This window comes from Parasteatoda tepidariorum, chromosome 3 (assembly GCF_043381705.1).
Source record: "Parasteatoda tepidariorum isolate YZ-2023 chromosome 3, CAS_Ptep_4.0, whole genome shotgun sequence".
NCBI lineage: Eukaryota > Metazoa > Arthropoda > Arachnida > Araneae > Theridiidae > Parasteatoda > Parasteatoda tepidariorum.
The window spans coordinates 29,354,156-29,373,623 of NC_092206.1; the positions used below are offsets into that span (position 1 = coordinate 29,354,156).

Here is a 19,468-nt window from a genome sequence, read left to right on the forward strand (position 1 = left end):
ATAGAGATTTGCACAGACGCCTATAACTTGCTTCTGAAATATTAAGAAACTGATCTATTTTTGAAGCGCATCATCAGTGGGGACAAAAAACAAGTTGTCTACAACAATGTTTTGATTTCTAGAAAAATTTTTAAAAGGGGCAAAATCTTTATTTCAAATGAGGTGATCAGAAATCCCCTGGATCAGTTTTTTGCCAGCAAAAAATAGAAATTTTATGAGCAATCAATTATGTTATTATCTGATAAAACTGCAAAAGGTATTAGATCAGAATGGAAAATATATGATTCAATAAAATATTTATTTACTAGTATAAGAAAATCTTCTGTTATCTTCATAAAGAAAAAGTTAATTTCTGATCAATTCAATACAAAGAGAAAAAAATATTTTTGAATTAAAAACATGTTCTAATTTAAAATGAGATAAAGGTTGCTATATTAAGAGTTCAAATTTAAGTAAGTGATTTTAATTTTACTCTCTGGCAATTTATATTGAAGATATATCATGTTATAAAACATGACTAGGAGATGTTAATGAACATTGTATGGCTCTAAACTTAAACTTGTTTCAATTTAAAGTTTTAGGAATAGAAATTCATGGAATGGTGAGTGTACAAGAAACTTCAAAAAAGCTATATACCTAAAAGTTATAATATATTAAATACAAAAAGCCAACAAAATCAAACCTTTTTACAAACTAGTCAGACATAAAACAAAAAGAGGAAACAAAGTAAAACAATTAAAAAAAAAAAACAATGTGTACAAATTCAAACATATGTTTATAGTTTTAGATGTTAGGGCAAAGAAAAAAAATCACCCCACACACTTTTATAGACAATGAAACTAGAGTAACTGTAAAAAAAGTGAATGTTTAATGAAGATATAACTTGAAATGCAATCAAATTAATGATGTAAAGGCATTACTTAATGTTATGTAATGGTCTTACTTAAATGGTATAGGTATTACTTAAAATAAAGGTATTACATAAAGTTAGAAAAAAATTTGCACCAGTAAAAGAATGAAATAATAAGAAAAGATATCAGCCAATATTGAATTGTATAAATACAATGTTAACATAGCAAAATGGGAATTACTCTTATTGCTTGTAATGTTGTTTCTAACACTTGGGTACCAGAATAAGATGACGAAGGTTCAAACTTTCCTTGCAACAGCTTATATAAGATATTCATCATTCTTTTAATCTATAGTAAAAATATTGATAGTTAACATTCAATCAAAAAAAATTAACATGAAATATACATTTCATAATGCATATAAAAAATATTACAGTTTTAAACATACAAAATTCTTCACTAAGAATAAAATAATTAATATATTTATTTGTCCATGTTTGGACTTGAGAGCATTTATGAGAACAAAATTTAACTTATGACAGGATAAACACCGCTTTTAAAGATATCAGGTTATAAGCAATTTTGAAATTTATCTTAATGAGTTATTTTTCAAACTATGAGAAAAACATTGTTTAACATTTAGAATATAAGACAAATCACATTACAATCAAACTACTTTGGCAAAATTGATTAAGGTGTTTATTGAAATCTATGTGACTTCTCTTATTGTCTAAACTGTTGGGTCACACTGTATTTACCATTTTTTAATTAAAATGCATATGCTCTTGAAAATAAAGCAGTAGAAAAACAGTCAATTAATTCAATAAAAACAACAGAACTAACTGATTAAGGAAGTTAGTCACAAAAACTGTCTAACATGTAGGTATTTACACTATTTACATAAAATAGATTTAAGAGAAAAATACCTCTCCAGAAAAATCAGGAGATTCTGTTGACGCTACAGAAGATTGAGCCTGCTGTAGTTCCGCTTCCAGCTTTTTCATTACGCTTTCATAATTTTCTTTCATTTGCAAAGTTTTCCGATAAAAGACCTCATACTAAATAAATAAAACATTCATAAAATTTAGCAGGGAGAGAATGCATCATAGAATGCACAGAATTGCATTTTAAGAAAAAATACATACTTTTCCTTTCCAAGGTAATGCATTTTGAAGTTCTCCTTCAAGAGCGATCACTTTTTCTTTCAGCAAGGATTCAGATTTCATTGTGGCAGAATGCTACAGAAAAATCAATTAATGGAATAGAATATACTTATTAAATTACAATGATTTATTACATACCAAACAGTTTGTGCTAAATAAATTGATAGTTTTTCGTCAGTACAAAAATAAATATTGTCCTTAACTTTTTTTTTAAAAAAATAAAACATCAAACTTTGTTTGTGTGATAAAGAATTTGTTAAAACAAAAAAGAATAACACGATGTGATCAATGAAGATTAAAACCAATAAAACGTAAATGAATCTTATATTCATATAATATAGTAAACAAAAAGAAGAAAAAAAACAGAATTATAGCAAATAAAATTATTTTAATGTTCTTTCGATGTGTCAAATAAAAAAAAAGTGTAGCAATACCTCTGTTGCCATATTTTTATACTTTGATACTAGAGCATCATTTTCTGCTAGAGCTTCTTGCAACTTCCTTTTCAAAGCAACAATTTCTTCATTATTTGAGGACACCTAAGTGAAATACAGAAATATAAATAACTAAAGAAATTGAATAATAAACTAAAAGAACATATTATTTCATAGATTTTAAAAAATTAGACTCACTTTAATTTTTTTTTAAAGTATCCTTTACAATTACATGATCAAATAAATTTAATAAAAAATCCCAATTAACAGAATTTTATACGGAGTTTTTCTTTACTTGTCTAAAATAAGCTTTAAGAATAAAATAATTATTTTAAGAATGAAAATTTAAAAAAAAAGGTTCTATTTAAATATAGCAAAAATTTAAACTTAGCAGACAAATTATGCAATAAAAATAATAAACACACAAAAGAAATGCAACAAAATACTAAAAAAATAATATTTTTTTTAAAAATTGCATTACAAAAATTTCATATTAACTTTGTTTTCAATACGTGTGCTTATGATTTGATTCAATTTTTAATGCATTTGACTTTTGTCCTTTAACTTAAACATACCTACAACATAAGCTGGTTTTTCTGTATGTTATTAGTACAGTAAAAAAAAATTGCACAAAGGGACTTTCTACAGATTTTTCACTCAAAAATTAAAAACTGTAAAATAATTAAGAAAATCCCACAGCATATGAAAGCAACTTTGAAACATTTAACATAAAATTAAATCAATTAATGCTAAGTAAAAATTTAAAAAGTTAAGAGTTATAGACTTATAAATAAAAAGAATAAAGTAATGTAAATTTTTAAATCTATTTCGCTTTAAAAAAAAGCAATTTTAATATTTTGCTTACAGCAATGAAAAAAAGTAAATGAAGCAAGCTATAAATTTTAGGGATTCAAATATAGGGCTAAAAAAATTTTCAAATTCTTATATAATAAAACTTATACGACTAATAAAAAATTTATGTAGCGGATTTAAAATGCAAAGAACAGAAAATTATTCAGATAATAGAAAAGCATAAAATGGTTACATGACATTCAAAATGTAATGTCAGATTATTTAAAATTATTTATTATATTGATTATATTAAAAATATTTTTCATACAATAGAAAAGAGAAAACTGAATAGTACCCACCCATAACAGAAAAATAAAATACTGGCACTTATTTGTAGGGAAAAAAATTCAGCTAGAATATACATAGCATAAGTTTAAAAATATGCCAAAAAAAAGGGACCACCCTAAATAACTTTTGATCTAATGAGCGGATTGTTATGTTCTAGGACTCAATCTTAATGGTTCTAGTAGGGGACCTCAAACATGCTAATTAATTAGAGCAGACGATAGTTTAAGTAACAGAATCAAACATCACTTTCACAGAATAAACATACCTAATTTTTCGACGGATATTGATTTCTGACCTCCAAAAAAGAGCTGCAATATGGGAAGTATGGTTCCCATAGTTTGATCAGGAGAGCGATCCAAAGTTTAGACACCTTAGTGTTCATCTTACTTTCTGCATATTTTGCCATATCTAGAGAACTTTTTAAGTGAATTGAAAAATTTTACACTCAATTATAAAATTTATTTGTCCAAAGATAATCCCATGCCAAAAATACATTTTTATAAATATTTATTATTCCTTTTTAGTTTATTTAATAAAAGTCGAAAAAGTTTAAATTGTGTGGTCTACAATTTTTTACATCATTTTACATGACAAAATACAAAATTTGAACGAAATCGGTTGAATAGTTTCTGAGAAATTGATTTTTAAAAAAGTAATATTTTTAAGATTCGATTTGGCAGGAAAAGATACAACCGATTTCGATCAAATTTTGCATTTTGTCAAGCAAAATTACATACTTCAAAATTATGGAAAAAATTTTATACCCTACAATTAAAAATTTTTCGACAATTATATAAAATAATAAATATTTAATTTTTATGGAATTATCTTTAGGCAAACGAATTTTATAATTGTGTGTGTAAAAATTTTTCAATTCGAAGTTCCTGAAATCTGATGAAATATGCAAAAAGTAAAACTAACATTAAGGGGTCCAAACTTTGGATTGCTCTCCTGTCCAAACTATGGAGATCATATTTCCCAGTTTGCGGTTACCCTCTATATTTTGGGTGTCAGAAATTTGAAAAAAAAAAAGATATGTTTATTCAGAGAAAGAACGTTTTTGTATCTGATTTTGCAACTTAAAATATCATCTGTGCTAATTAATTTAGCATATTTGAGGTCACCCCTATGAATCATTAATACTGAGTCCTAGAACATAAAGATCTGATCATTAGATCAAAAGTAATTCCAAGTAGTCTGTTACTTTCATGCCAACTGTACTCACATTACCAAATGAAAAATTACAATTTAAAAAATTTACAAACCTTTGAAGCTGTATCGCTATCTATTTGTTCCTGCAAAGTTTGCAATTCCTAGAAGGAGAGAAAATTTACAATCAATACTTAATATAAAAAATGATTAAAAATATATATATTTTTGAAATAAGATAAAAAGTATACTTGCTTTATTTTTTCCCGTTAGATCTTTGCTTAGTTTAGCATATTTTTCTTCCCAGGATTTTATTTGAGAGTTCAAAACAGTTTTTTCCTCAGATAGTTCCTTTATTTCTGTCTGAAGTATGTTTGTAGATGATGAACTCTCAGATTCTAGACACCAAACAAAAACAGGTTACAAAAAGTATATGCTTCAATCGGATAATACAACCAAAAAGAAATTTAAAAATATTTGAAGGGTAAAAAACTATTAGCATACATCAAAATATCAATACATATTATAGTGATTACTTCAAGCTCATAAACTCAAGTTTATGTAACTTTTTTTAATGAGGAATTTTCTGATTGAGTAAAATGAACCAAAATCAGTCTGTATTATTAAACATGTAGGTTTTACTAAGAATGCAGCACAGATGAAACAGTCAAATTGGAGAATTGACTAAATATTAACTTTATTGAGCTTAAATTAAATTAATTTTATAAACAGTGAACAATATAACTAGCACCTTGAATAACTTTTGATCAAATGATTTGATTTTCAAGTGCTAGGACCATATCTTAATGGTTTGATGGTCTAACCTTGAATATACTAATTCAATAAAAAATCGTACTTCCTCTGAATAAACGAACTTTATTTAAACAAACTTGGATTCTCAACCTTTAAAATACAGGGGATAACTAATACGTGGAAAATATGGCTCCTATAGTTAGGTGAGAAGAGCAGACAAACTTACAAAAATTTTCTTACTTATTCAAATTATAGTTTTTCTCAATAAAATTTGCTCTCAGAAAAAATAAAACCAAACCATAAATCAAAAGTCATCCCTCACCCTGAAACTTAAAGTCAGTTATCAGTTCAGAATTTATTTTACATAAAAACTGAAATATTTTTATCTTATGCTTAATTATGGTCCGTCCTAAAACCATTTTCTTAAATTCAGTCAACCTGATGAGAGGCTTTTGTTTCTTCTGTAACACAAATTAAGCTAATTTTTAAAACAAAATCAAACCTACAAAATAATAAAAACTTTAAAGCAAAGCATATGAAAGTTTACTATAAGTAAATTCCAAATGTAGTATTGGACATGTATATACAGTGAATTTGCGATAACTCGAATCTGATAGGACTGGCGAAAAACTTCGACATATCGGAAATTCGACTTACCGTTAGCTTCGGTTTTGGACTTTCAAAATATTGTTGGATTATTTATTACAAATTATTAATTACAAATCTTCTAAATGCTTACAATATTTAAGATCATTTTTCTGACAAGCCATTTACGATAAGACTGTTTGAAGCACTTTATGAAACCCTGGTCCATCGGCTGCAACTTTGCTGTTGTGTTTGGCGGGAGAAACTGCAAGTTTACGGCTTTCAAATTAGGTAGATCACTATGCGCTGTGCATTTATCCATTAAGAGTATCACTTTTCTTTTTTTAGCGAAAAATTTCCGATCCAATTTTCTACATAGTCTTCAAATAAAACTGATGTCGTTCATAATTTTTTGTTAGACTTGTAATCCAAAGGATACGTTTTTCCATTCTTGAAACATCGGGGATATCGGTATTTTCTGTTAACAAGTAAGGGCAATTTCTCTGTCCCAGACGCATTTCCTCCAACTAGGACAGTCAAACGTTCCTTGGACATTTTGCCCCCTGAGCAGTTTTCATTGTTAAACATCATAGTCTTATTTGGAAGACATTTAAAAAATAAACCCATTTCATCAATATTGAAAACATCATTTTCACTGTATCCTTGAAGTAAATTTGGTAACGTTTCATTTAACCACTGTTCACATACTTCAAGAGGGACAGCTTTAGCTTCTGCATGAAGAGTGCGAAAGACATTGTGTGTGTTTTGCAAAGTAAGGGGGCAAGATATCAGCTCCCAGATTTCTTTTCTTGCTTTAAAAGGTCCAAAAAAAATCGAGTTAAAGGGAGTAAAATTCGAGTAATCGAGAATAATTAACATGAAATTGAAGATAAAAGGGTCGGGACCTCATAAAAAAATCGAGTTATAGTAATACTTGAGTTATCGTACTTCGAGTTATAGCGAATTGACTGTATATATATATATATATTCTAGTATGATAAATATTTTTTAAATGTCCAAGATTGTACAAAATTGTACAGTATCGTCTTGGTACAAACTTCAAACGCTAATTTTTGGATTAAATAATATAGAAAGAGACCAATTTTTGTAACAAGAAGAAACCAGTTAAAAGTTTCCAAAAACCTGAAAATAAGACCCAGAGTTATATAGAATAAGAGATACAAGTAACAATTATAATTCAGCATTTTGCGCAGTTAAATGTTGCACCATTAAATATTTATACTGAAAGTGATTTATAAAAACAAAATAAAAACTACACTTATCTAAATACACATTTTGAAATGAAAATGAAAAATTTAAAGTATATTACAGTAAAAAATTTAATTCAGGAAGAAGAAAAAAAAGATGAAATTTAAAAATTAGTGTTAAACATGAAGAAGAAAAAAAAATTAAATACCTAATTTTTTTCTTAAAGCACTAAGTTTTCCATCCAGCTCTTCAGCATGATTTTGTTCCTCTTGTAGCTTTTGCTTCAATTCGATTTCCTGTTTTTGATGGCTGGCAAGCTCAACTTCTACAGATCCAAGTTTACGAAGAGCATCAGAAAGTTCAGTGGACAGTTTTGCCTGCAAAATTTTAATTAAATACAGTCCTTGAAATCTTACTTGATAAAAAAAAATCAGTGACATTAACATCTTTTATTATAAGTAAACAGTTTCTAAGTACCTTTTCCTTTTCCAAAACTATAATTTTAGCTTGAGTTTCAGCAGAGGCTGCATGAAGAGAATCACTTTTCTGTTCCAACATACTATTACTTTCTTCAAAAAACCTGAAAAATGAAATATCAATAACTGTTGTTAAGGTGGTGCAAGCAATACATTTGCTTGAAGCCGTGCAACAGAGATCTTAAAAAAAACTTTATAATCTTAAAAATTAGAGCTTTTAAATATATTTTTTTTTTTTTATATTGAGAACACAAATTATTATTTTTTCCCTTTGATTCAATCCTATTAAATGATAAACTAGGCATGACTACTGAAGGAGGATTTTTAGAGACCCACATTACTAGAGACACTACACAACAAATAATAATTTTAAAAAAATCAATAATGGAATTACTAAATAAGATGTACTTAAAACATTTTTAGATGCTTATTTCAATGAAACTCATATCTGATATATCATTAGTAAAAATTAAACAAAAGCAAAAAAAAAAAAATTTAAACTAAAATTAAAAATTACATGGAAAAAGTGAAGAGTTGTTAAACTCTTATGAATAAAATATGAAAGGAAAAAACTTGCACATTAATTTCTATAATTAAGGTAAAAAGTTATCAATTTTTCTACAGGCCCCTGCAGAAAAGAAATATTTAAAAGGATCCATAAATATCATGACCCTTGCAAAGTCTAGCGACAGTTCTGAAGAACTTACCAAACTATGAACATAAAGGCAAATTTAATTTAAAATAAGGTTAAATTACGAAATTCAGGTAAAATTTAAATTGAAATTATAAAGAGATAATTGTCCTAACAGGTTCTTCTTATGGCATGTTTTATTAAAGGTGTATAGTAATCGAATGTTATAAACAAAAAAAAGTTGTAATTTTTATTAAAGTTAAATTGATAAATGCATTAATTATGTCACATTCTCCCATTTCATTTTGAACAGAGGCAAAGTAAGGTGATGAGAATTATTCAAAAAATCGAAAAGGGTTAAAAATTATTTTTGTGAGCCTTAGCCTTGCCATGAGCCTTAGCTTAATGCAAAATGGTGTTTAGAAAGTTTGTTTTTGGTTCTGAGTTGTGGCATACTTAGAAATATATTTTTAAATTTGAAATACAATTATTATCCAAAAATGCAAAGCTTTTATCATAATAAAATACAATACAATATAATAAAATGTAATATAATAAAATACATAGTTGACAATGAAAAGGTAAAAGTGCTAAAATTCTAAAACAAAAGCAATTACTTCGTATGAACTACATCTCTTTCATCAATAAATAGATAAACAGTAAAACCTCTTTATGTTCTACAAAAAAAGGTCATTAATGGAGGTTGGTTGTTCTTGAGGGTTAGCTCCATTAACTTCAAAATGTTATCAAAGTTACATGATTTATCACAAGCGATTTTAATTTCACTTAGTGTCATTTTCTAGGTGCAGAAATGCCACTTGTGTTGGCATCATAAAAACCGGATTGCAGAATAAAATTTAGCGTCATTAAAAATGATATAATACTGATATAATTATTTGTAAAAATAAATTTACAAATTCTGAATGATAAAACTATTTTAAATAAATAATCAAATATGTTTTTGTTTAAGTTTAACATTTAATTTTATATCATAAAAATTAATTTAAAAAATTAGAGTTTTTTTTTTTTTTTTGATGCTTAGTTTTTCTCTAAAATAACTTTCTTTTCCAATTTAACTTTTAACTCTGAAACTAAATCATGATAGCATCGTTTTTAGTACACTCTGACTCAGGGCTCGAAAAAACTCAGAAATTTTACCCGTCCCCGAGGACGGCTTGTCCAACAATGCACCCGTCCTCCTTTGAAACTAACCCGTCACTTCTAAATAAATAAAAACATAATTTTCTCTTATTTATTGCAAATATTTATATAATTGCACAATGAATTAGTAGTTACTAGGATTACAAATACTAGGATTACATTATACAGTAATAAAAGATATACTAGGTTACTAATAGTAACCTAGTATTTCTTTTATGAAATAATTTAAATGACAAAGGTCAAGTTATCTGGAAAGTCGATTTATCCGAGGGTACTGCGTTTTTTAAATGAATCAAATGGGACGTTTGCCAGTTCTACAATCAAGCCAATGATTTACAGAGGTTTCTGCACAGAAATCTGAAAGGGGTTTTCCATTTAGGTAGATGTTCATAATTACGTTCAACACTTCTTGTTTAGGACCAGTACGTAATGTTTTTTTTTAACAGTGACGCCACGAGCTGGGCGGTATGTGATCAAAGGAATTGTTAATTCCTTCGTTAGAAATCCAAATGCACATGCACAGAGCAGCTTTTATTTTGTTTACCGATTACGTGAGCAAGCGCACTTGGTCAGACGAAAGAATTAACGGAATTTCTAGATTAGAGGATCATTTTATAAGTGAAGCGCTAAACTTTTGTAACAAAAATTGAAAATGCATCACGAACATTAAAGGGCAAATGGCTGTCCGCGCGGACGTCAGATTCGAGAAATTCGTTGTCCGCGGGGAATTTTTGACCGCCAAGGACGGGCAGTTTTTCGAGCCCTGCTCTGACTGTAACATGAGGTTGTCAATCTCCAAAAAGAGCTCTCTAAATAAGAGGGACTCATGCACATATATTTTGAACACATTTAAATCTACTTATTTGTTTTAATAATATTTTTCAGTTTGATACTTTTTTATGTTTCCTTATTTGACCTTTCCGCATTTGGCTCGGAGGTTCGCTCGGTTCCTGGGAGAGGTTTTGATGGTCTCTCCTAAAAATTTTCTTCAACACTAAGTCAATGAAAAAAATTCCTAACAAAAGTGGTCGTAAATAGAGAAGGTTGTTACACGGAGGTGGTCTTTCTCAGAGGTTTCACTGTAATATTATGGAGCGACACATTATCATTAATAAATTCAAATAATACCTTTGATTTCTTTGTAAGAGATCATAAATTTTTTCATTCAGCGATTGTATCTTGGAGTTTTTAACTTCAACATCTTCTTTCAGTTGGCTGTTTTCCTAAATTAAACAAATATAATTGGAAGAAAAAAATTAAAAATAAGTTAAAAAAAATAATTGCATCTGGAAAGTTACATTATGATAGACAAGTATTGCCAATTACCCCAAATGCACCTCAACTGCATGCAACTGTAACTTTACATTAAACCCAAAAGATGGATTTTATTTTTTTAAAAACTTGAAAATATTGTAAGATTGTTAAATTTAACAATATCACATCTAATCCAATTGATATTAAAGATTTTAATGATAAAAGTTCTCCTAAATAAAATTCCTTATTTACTTACTCTCTTCCTGAGACTTGTGTTTCGATTTTGTTGAGATTGCAGAGAAAATTTAAGTAAGAATAAAAGTTGTATTTATTGTATTGTTAAGCAAAACTTAAATATCAGATTATAATTTATATATTATGTCAATTGAGATTTAATAGTAACTAATTTTGGTAACCAAGTGCTTCATAATTACTAATGAAGAATCAACCTCAGTTAAATTATTATAAATATGTTTTAAATTTCTAGATGAGAGTTAGAGATTTGGTGTGAAGACAAACAATTATCATAGCTAAAAAATAATGGAGTCTCAAAAAATTCTTTTGTAAAATCTGTTTCTTTACAGATAAGTCTAAAGCAGATGTAAGCAGCATATAAGTTATACTGTTGAATTTCCTTGAATTAGTTTTTGTGATTTTAAGCTAAAAAATACTACAATTCGCATTGTCTGGTAATTAAGTCAGGCTAACATTTTGTCTATTTGATATAAGCTAATTGCAATTTCGAATTGCTCTGTTGCTTTATGATTTCCATTATTTGAATTAGCGTTACAGCTCAGAATATGATTCCTTAAAGAATTAAAAAGCAGTTTATACAATACAAACAAATATTAAATCAATAGATTTTCACCAAACATAATGCCGTCAAATCTTCTTTAACAATTATCTCTAAACAATAGTAATCTCTAATTAACAGTCATATATTAATTGAACAAAATGACTTCATTAAAATTAAGATCTGGAAAAAAACTTAAACAGCTATTTTTCATAACTACCGCATGTTGCTGGTGAGAATTTTATATCAGGGCGTATTTTAGTCGAAATTTTTTAATCGTAAATTTCAGATAATTTTTACTAACCATTACTAAACAGATTATAAATTAGTCAATTTTGTCTAGGATGTAAGGAGCAGACAGAGGTAAGCAATCATAATGCTGAAGAGGTAAATGAAGTCACGGAAATTGATCTAACTAGTTGCAGGAATAAAAACATATTCTGATATTCTAAAAAATGCAGTAACTTTTAGATTTTTACTATCATAAAGGAATCACGCTAGTTCAATAATAAAGGCACTGGCTGTCATTGTTAAAGGCTGAGTTTCTATACCCAGTGGCAGCTAGAAGTTAACTCAATTTTAGATTTATAGGTATCACTAATTTGTCTGGAAATTAAAGGCAGCCAATGTACAATGCCAATCACAATGCAGTAGATCTTCAATTGATCGTTTCTCAAGGGACCATTCGCTATGAGCAACGATGCGTAGATACGGGAAAACAACGAATGTGGGTCAACTTTATATATCAAATAATGACTAGAAAATGTATGAAAATTAATAAATTTACAATAAATATAAAAAATGTTAATTGAAAAAATTTAGTACTGCCTGCAAAAATATTTACATTGCAAAAGAAGGATAAATAAATACATTTATTTATTTAAAATATTGAAAAGTTTGTTTCTCTTTCTCATTTACAGTGCAAGCAATAAATTCTTCATTTGTTATAGATTACTGTTCATTTTCTAAAAGTTTGTGTAAATACAAAAAGAACCTCAAATACTACAATGCCTCTCACAAATGCTTGCTCTAACTGAAGGTGTTAGGTCTGTTCTTTATCAATATCACTATGCCCTTCTTCAGCTACTACAACCATTTCTTGAACAGACAACATTAAAAGTTTTTTTTCAAGTGATGCTTAAACACACCCGTTATTTGAGGCATTTTACCTAAACTGTAACAAATCCACATTTTCTTCATTATTAGCATCAGGAGTTATTTCTCAAAACAAACTAACTTCTATGTTTTCTTCAAATATTGGTAGAATTTCTGAACAACAGATGCAGGAATTTGCTAGTTTAAAAAACAATCGAAAAGGGAATTGTTATGAGAATAGCATTTGTGAAAGAACCTTTAAAACTGTACAATACTTACGAGAACGAACGATTGAGGTTCGACTGTACCATCATTATGTCATTGGATTCCAAATTATGAAGCCATACCTTATTATGACCACATCAATACATGGCTGTTACAAGAGCAAAAAACTTCATGGCTATATTTTTAATGATGAAGAATTTTATCATGAAACTATTAATATCATATCAAATCTGAATATAAAAAACAATTTTAAAAAGGAAAAACACCTTTGAATAACTGATTTCTTTGATTTTCATAGTTTATTCATAGTAGGGTAATGAATAGATAAATTAACTAAACATTAGTAACTTTTTAGTTGTGATTTAGTTTACATTTTTGTTGTTTGATACTGTTAGATTTATTTATTATTATATTGTGATAAGTACAATTGATAAAAACTCTGAATAGTGATCCCTTCTTAACACCAGTTACAATGAAAAAGTCCTGCAAAAAGCCATTATAAAAGGTTTTACTGTAACAGTTTATTTTAAAATTCTAACTAGAGAAAAAGGGTTAATACAAAAAATTTACCTGAACAATTTTTTCTATGCTCTGCAAGAGCAAAGAACTATCCATATGTGATGAATGACTCAATCCTACTGACCTTCCTTGATTATAGCGTACATCATCTACCTAAAATTAGTATATCGGTTTTATTCATTTGAAATAACTTCTCTTTAAACATTCAGCGGATGGTTTAATAATATTTCTTAAAACTAACAAACTACTTTATAAATTTTTACATCTCTTGTTCTTTCACATTAAGAAAAAATATTCACACATTCTTTTAAAGTTAATTTTTAAATTTTTTTTCTTTCAAATTGTAAATTACTTAGTATCCAAAAAGTGTATTAATATGTCATATGTTAATCAAAAGCTCTTAACTGAAATGATTTTAAAAAAATATGCCATTTTTAAAATCATTTATGCAAAAAAAAAAAAAAAATTCTTGCTTCAAACAAATATTTTTTTCATAAAACAAAGTACAGTATTATACCTTTTGATTACAAGCTACTGTACGGCAATACCTTTTACAGTGATATTGATGAAGCGTCAATATATAGGACACAATAGAACTAATAAATAAGATAAACAGCAATGTGAATGAAATATGAATAGGTGTAAAAAAATATTAAATAAACTAGAGTAAATAACAATGGATATGAAATATGAATGCAAGGTGAACAGAAATGATTATAAAGTATGAATGCAGAAGAAACAAATTTTAAAAAAATGAAATGAAATTTTAATGAAATGAAGAAGAAACATTAAAGAAAAGTGAATGCAGGGGAAACGACATTAAGGAAAAGTGAATGCAGGGGAAACGACATTAAGGAAAAGTGAATGCAGGAAACAGCATTAATGAAAAATTAAAGCAAGGGAAACAACATTAAGGAAAAATGAATGAAGAGGTAACATTTAAGAAAAGTGAATGCAGATAAAACATTATAGAAAAATGAATGAAGGGGAGGCAACATTAAGGAAAAGTGAAAGCTGAGGAAACAAACAACATGAGGGAAAAGTGAATGAAGAAGAAAGAATAAAGAAAAGTGAATGAAGAAGAAACAATAAAGAAAAGTGAAAGAAGAGGAAACAACAAGAAGGAGAAGTGAAAGGAGAGGAAATGACAGTTTTAAACTGTTTACCTTTTGTATCACAGTATCTATCTTCTCAGTAATTTTAGACAAGCTTAGTCTCACTTCAGTGTTTTGACTTCGAGTTTCAGTAATTAACATAGGTAGGTGAGTGTCCACCATACTAGTTGTCACCTGTGGGACCAAACTTGGCATGCCTTGTAGGGAATATTGAGACAGTTGATATTGACTAGTCATTTGTGGTTGAAAAGCAGGATAGGCCCCAGGGGATGGCTTCATGTATATAAACAAAAGGCTAATCAAACATTACTTTAAACACATTTAAATATTCATCTCAATGATAAAAAATAAATTAAATAAATGAATCAATAAATAAAATATAAATTAAACTTTTGATTTCAAATGCACATGCAAGGTTTTAATCATATTTTATAAAAAAAACACTCTACATTTTTAACTTGTGGCTTAATGCAAAAAAATTTGGAATTGAAAACGGTCGGACACAATTTATTTTTCCTTTTTTTAAAAAAAAAAAGCCCATCACAATAAATGCTTTTGAATTTACGAAGTTATATTTCTCGGACAACAATTTTGTTTAAAAGTGCTATTACTATCATGAAAAAATCCTTACAACGATAAAAAAATTAAGCAACTGTTTATAGCTATAACATTCTAAAATATTTAACAAGCAACAGATTGTATTTTAAATTAAAACAAGTTATTTTAATTGTAAATGAATTACATGTTAGGAAATTAATAAAAAAAATGCATTTACAGTGATCCCTCGTTTTTCGCGGTTAATGGGGACCAGAACCTTCCACGAAAGCTGAAAAACCGAGAGGTAGGATTTGCCCCTAGGAATTTTCGTGTATGCGGGTACACAAATGTCTTAAATATGTAAACAGTATTTATACTTTACACATTTAAGACAAAAATTACAACAGTATACGTATTTACTTAAACGTGTCAGTGCTAATTAATAAGGTTTATTACAAAACCTGATACAGTAATAAACATTAATCAACATTGCTTTCTGAGAGAAGGGAAGAGTTTTGTGTTGGTGGCAGATGAGAGGCTCTCACTTGACTCATAGAAGTTTTAGGAATATATATGAGAGCAGGGGGTATATGTACTCTGAGTCAACTTATCTCTTTGTTTGACATGCAGGGATACTTTTCTCTCGCGCATCAATATGAAACAACGCTCCTTTCCACAATGTGGCTGCCGACAAGGTTGTATTTTTTAATTTTTTGATTAATATTTTGGAAAAACGAGAGACTGCACTGAAGCTGCAAAACATGAAGTGTGAAGTGATGAGGGAACACTGTACTTTTTAAAAGAAGAAAAAAAACTTAAAAACAGTAAGTTGAAGCTACATAGTTAACAAAAAAAAATTAACTAAGTATTTAACAAACAATAGAAAGATATATATTTCTTACATTAAAAGAGGGGTGATTAGTTAAAACTGCTGGTGGATAAAATGGTACTGATGCACTTGGCTGTTGATTGGCATGAAATACATTTGCTTCTGTAAAAATAAATAAAAATATAAACAAAATATCAAAATTTAGGGCGACAAGTAAAGCTGTGTATTTGAAGATACTTGCATTTTAACTCTTTTTCCTTCAGAGCAAGTCTTAAAATTGTAAGGATTTTTTTTTACACATATGTAATTATTTGCTTAGAGGTACTACTTATATATTTTACAATTATTTGAAGAGTATTTCTTTTTTTAACAATTTGACATTTTATAACGCATAAGCATTGCTCATGCAAAATCTTGAGAAGCAAATTGTTACATTTTTGTCAAATTTGGTATTTAGGAAAATAATTTGCCAAACCTATTTCTTTTTTGTGTTGCTATTTAATTACAACATCTCACAATCAATTATAGAGATACACTTGAAATTTAGATAAAAATATGTGGAAATGGAAGAATATTTGAAACTATGACGTAAGAAGAGTAATGTAATTGAATTAGCTAGTGTATATATATACGCACACACACAATCAAACTTCTATTACTCAAAGTTTTGATAATTTTGGTTTCAAAAATGGTCCTGGGTTTCAAAAATGTATTTTTGAAACCCAGGCGAAAATTCCAAATGTAACTTTGAAAGTTTTTCTTCATTACTCCAGAGTTTGATCAGTGGATTTTTTCAACAAATCAAAGAAAATTTCATTTCACAAACATCAATTTTAATCTATTAGTCGATTTAAAACAAATTTACAACCTAAAAATACTTTATAGATTATAAAACGATTCTCAGCTAACAGCGCAGGGAATAGAAAGAAACCAACAACTTTGGGAAGGAAAATTATCTAAATTTCCCATCATTGTTATTATTATGAAAAATCTACGCAAAAAATAGTAAATAGGGACATACATAAATCCTAGTTTTATTTCAGGGTGGCACAATGAAATGTGTGACAATTACCCTCACTTTTTGTTTGGGAAATGATCACTTTTGTATGAGAAATGATGCACACAGTTTTGGATATTAAAAGATTGTTATCAAAAACCTTCGACCACATGCAGTTACACTAACATGTGTTTTGTCGGAGAATTCTGGTTTTTGTTTGTGTTTCATAACTGTTTTGTTTGTTAGTCTTTTGATGTAAATGTTTTTGAACATTGGTATAAATTTAGCATTAATTTGAAACTTTACAAAAACTTAACAACATGGGTGATGGGTATAAATTTTGAATACTGGCTACCAAAAATTTTGAATTTTTTTTTTTTTTTTTTACTACTTACTGAAGAATTGTCCAACATATCCTATTCAAAATTATGATTCAAAATTTGCTATCCATAAAGCTTCTCTTCTTTTTACCCAAATTGATATCGAACTGTTATACTATGGTTCAAAGCTAAAGATAACATATTTTAATCAGTTTTCAATTAATCGAATTTTCAATAACAGAAAGTATTTTTTGCTTGCGAGGAAGCTTTGAGTTATAGATATTTCACTGTAATATATATATATATATATATACATATATAACCATTTATGCATTGATTTATTATAAATATTATAGTACAGATTTTATTATAAATATTATAGTGCACCTTAATATCAGAATAAATATCTATATTTGATACAATTTAAATCTGAATGGTAATGACATTCCAAAGCACCTGACTTTTTACAGCACAAAATAAGATACCATCTTTTTTTTTTTTTTAAAAAAATAAAAAAATAAAACATTTGTTACATCGCAAGGTGACAGTAAATTCTTACCTTGAACAGATTGAAGTTGAGCAGGTTGAGCTGAAATCAGATGATCAGAATTCTTTCTAGAGGAAGATCTCGAAGCAGGTTTAGGTGAAGATGTTCTGGATCCACCAAGTTGGACAGGAGGAGTAGCTTTTGCATCCTGAACATCTTCCTAAAGAATAAGTAAAGGATTTATCCATAATTATATGCATATTTTTTAATACCATTACACTTCTAGTGACTTAGATTAATTACAGCAACCATTGATATCATAGTTGTAGAGTCAAAAAATAGTTTCACAAGATTGAGAATTTTTCTATGCATGGGAAGGGGTCAAAAGACAATTTTAAAACAACTCATTAAATTACTGCAATTTTCTATCCTTGCAAAAACAATGTAGGGAATGTGCGGAAAAGTTTAAATTCCTGCATGAAACAGTATCATATGGGAATTCACAAACCTTTTACATAATTTTTTCTTTTTAATATGACTGAAAAACTTAGAAATTATTATATGGCATTCTGAGAAAAATAAAATTTTTGAATTTAAAAAGTTTAGCAGTCCTTTGTAAGACATAAAATATTAAATATAAAATAAGTTACAAATGTTTGTTCATTTTGGATAAAGACAATTTGCAAAAAATTTTGTGATGTTTCTATAGAATCTAAGACTAATTCTCATTAAAAAAAAAAATGTCACTTAAGATATTCTCTCACAAAACGATTAAATAATGTTTAACAAAAATTATTTTATTCATTACGAAACATTTTTTTCCTATTTTTTTTCTTTTAGAAATTCATTTTTAGATTTACGCCTCTGATAAGATAATTGAAAATGCACAACTATTAAGGCAATAACTAGTTTTCTGATATTGCTTTTTTTTTTCTCAAAAAAAAGGAGAAAGAAAAATTAGAATTCTAAGAAAATGGAACAATATTTAAACACCAAAAAGCATATTATTCCCTAAGAGAAAAAGTACACTGTACCAGCATAGTCCTTAAAAAGTACACAAATGAGTTACTGATATGTTTTGACTCAAATACGCTTCATATGAATGATATAACAACTAGATAGCTTAGTTATAAATTAAAAATAAATTCATCATTTATTAGAAATTCTTATAGCATTATAATTTTATGATGACAAAAATAGTGCTTGTTGCAAATAAACAGTTTACCTTTACCACTACAATTAATTATGGATATCATGCAATTCCTTGAAACTCTTTGGCCTTTGGAACTTACTTGATATTGTTTCTTTCGCCAAGAAATCTAAATAAGTTGTGATCTGGATGGTTAAAGTTTAGATAATTGAGAATTTTATTGCTATCATTTAGTCTCATTGTCTTGTAATTACAATTAAATGTTTCTTATCAAAACCCTTATAAACTAGCAAAAATAAATAAATGTGAGTTGACAAACAAAAAAAAATATATTTTAGGATTTCAATTACCCTTGTTCTTGTTTCTACATTTCACATATTTTTTAATGAAAAGCTCATTGAAATAGCTCATAATTGGATATTCTTTGTACATTAAAGTTATTTTCTCAAAATTCTCAACTTTGGATTTGGCAGTGTCTACAAATCAACCTCATCAATAATTATAATCAAAACTTTTCTCAGGTGTTTCCACAAAAACCAGTGATTGTAATTAACACATTACAAGTAACAAAACTATATTAGTAACAGAACCATCA

General features: G+C 27.8%; 1 protein-coding gene across 12 annotated transcripts in view; it reads right to left on the minus strand.

The window, feature by feature from the left end:
- LOC107439298 (FK506-binding protein 15) overlaps window positions 1–19,468 on the minus strand; it is a 47,485-nt gene that overhangs the window by 13,200 nt on the left and 14,817 nt on the right. For all 12 annotated transcript variants that reach the window (XM_016051850.3, XM_043052476.2, XM_016051846.3 and 9 more), the window contains exons 14-26: window positions 17,796–17,943; window positions 15,993–16,081; window positions 14,605–14,826; window positions 13,490–13,591; window positions 10,681–10,775; window positions 7,762–7,864; window positions 7,493–7,661; window positions 4,993–5,135; window positions 4,854–4,901; window positions 2,449–2,553; window positions 1,997–2,089; window positions 1,778–1,909; window positions 1,092–1,199 (exon numbers count right to left, since the gene is read on the minus strand). In XM_016051850.3, coding sequence (XP_015907336.1) covers window positions 1,092–1,199; window positions 1,778–1,909; window positions 1,997–2,089; window positions 2,449–2,553; window positions 4,854–4,901; window positions 4,993–5,135; window positions 7,493–7,661; window positions 7,762–7,864; window positions 10,681–10,775; window positions 13,490–13,591; window positions 14,605–14,826; window positions 15,993–16,081; window positions 17,796–17,943 — 1,557 coding nt within the window. The remainder of the gene's footprint in view (window positions 1–1,091; window positions 1,200–1,777; window positions 1,910–1,996; window positions 2,090–2,448; window positions 2,554–4,853; window positions 4,902–4,992; window positions 5,136–7,492; window positions 7,662–7,761; window positions 7,865–10,680; window positions 10,776–13,489; window positions 13,592–14,604; window positions 14,827–15,992; window positions 16,082–17,795; window positions 17,944–19,468) is intronic.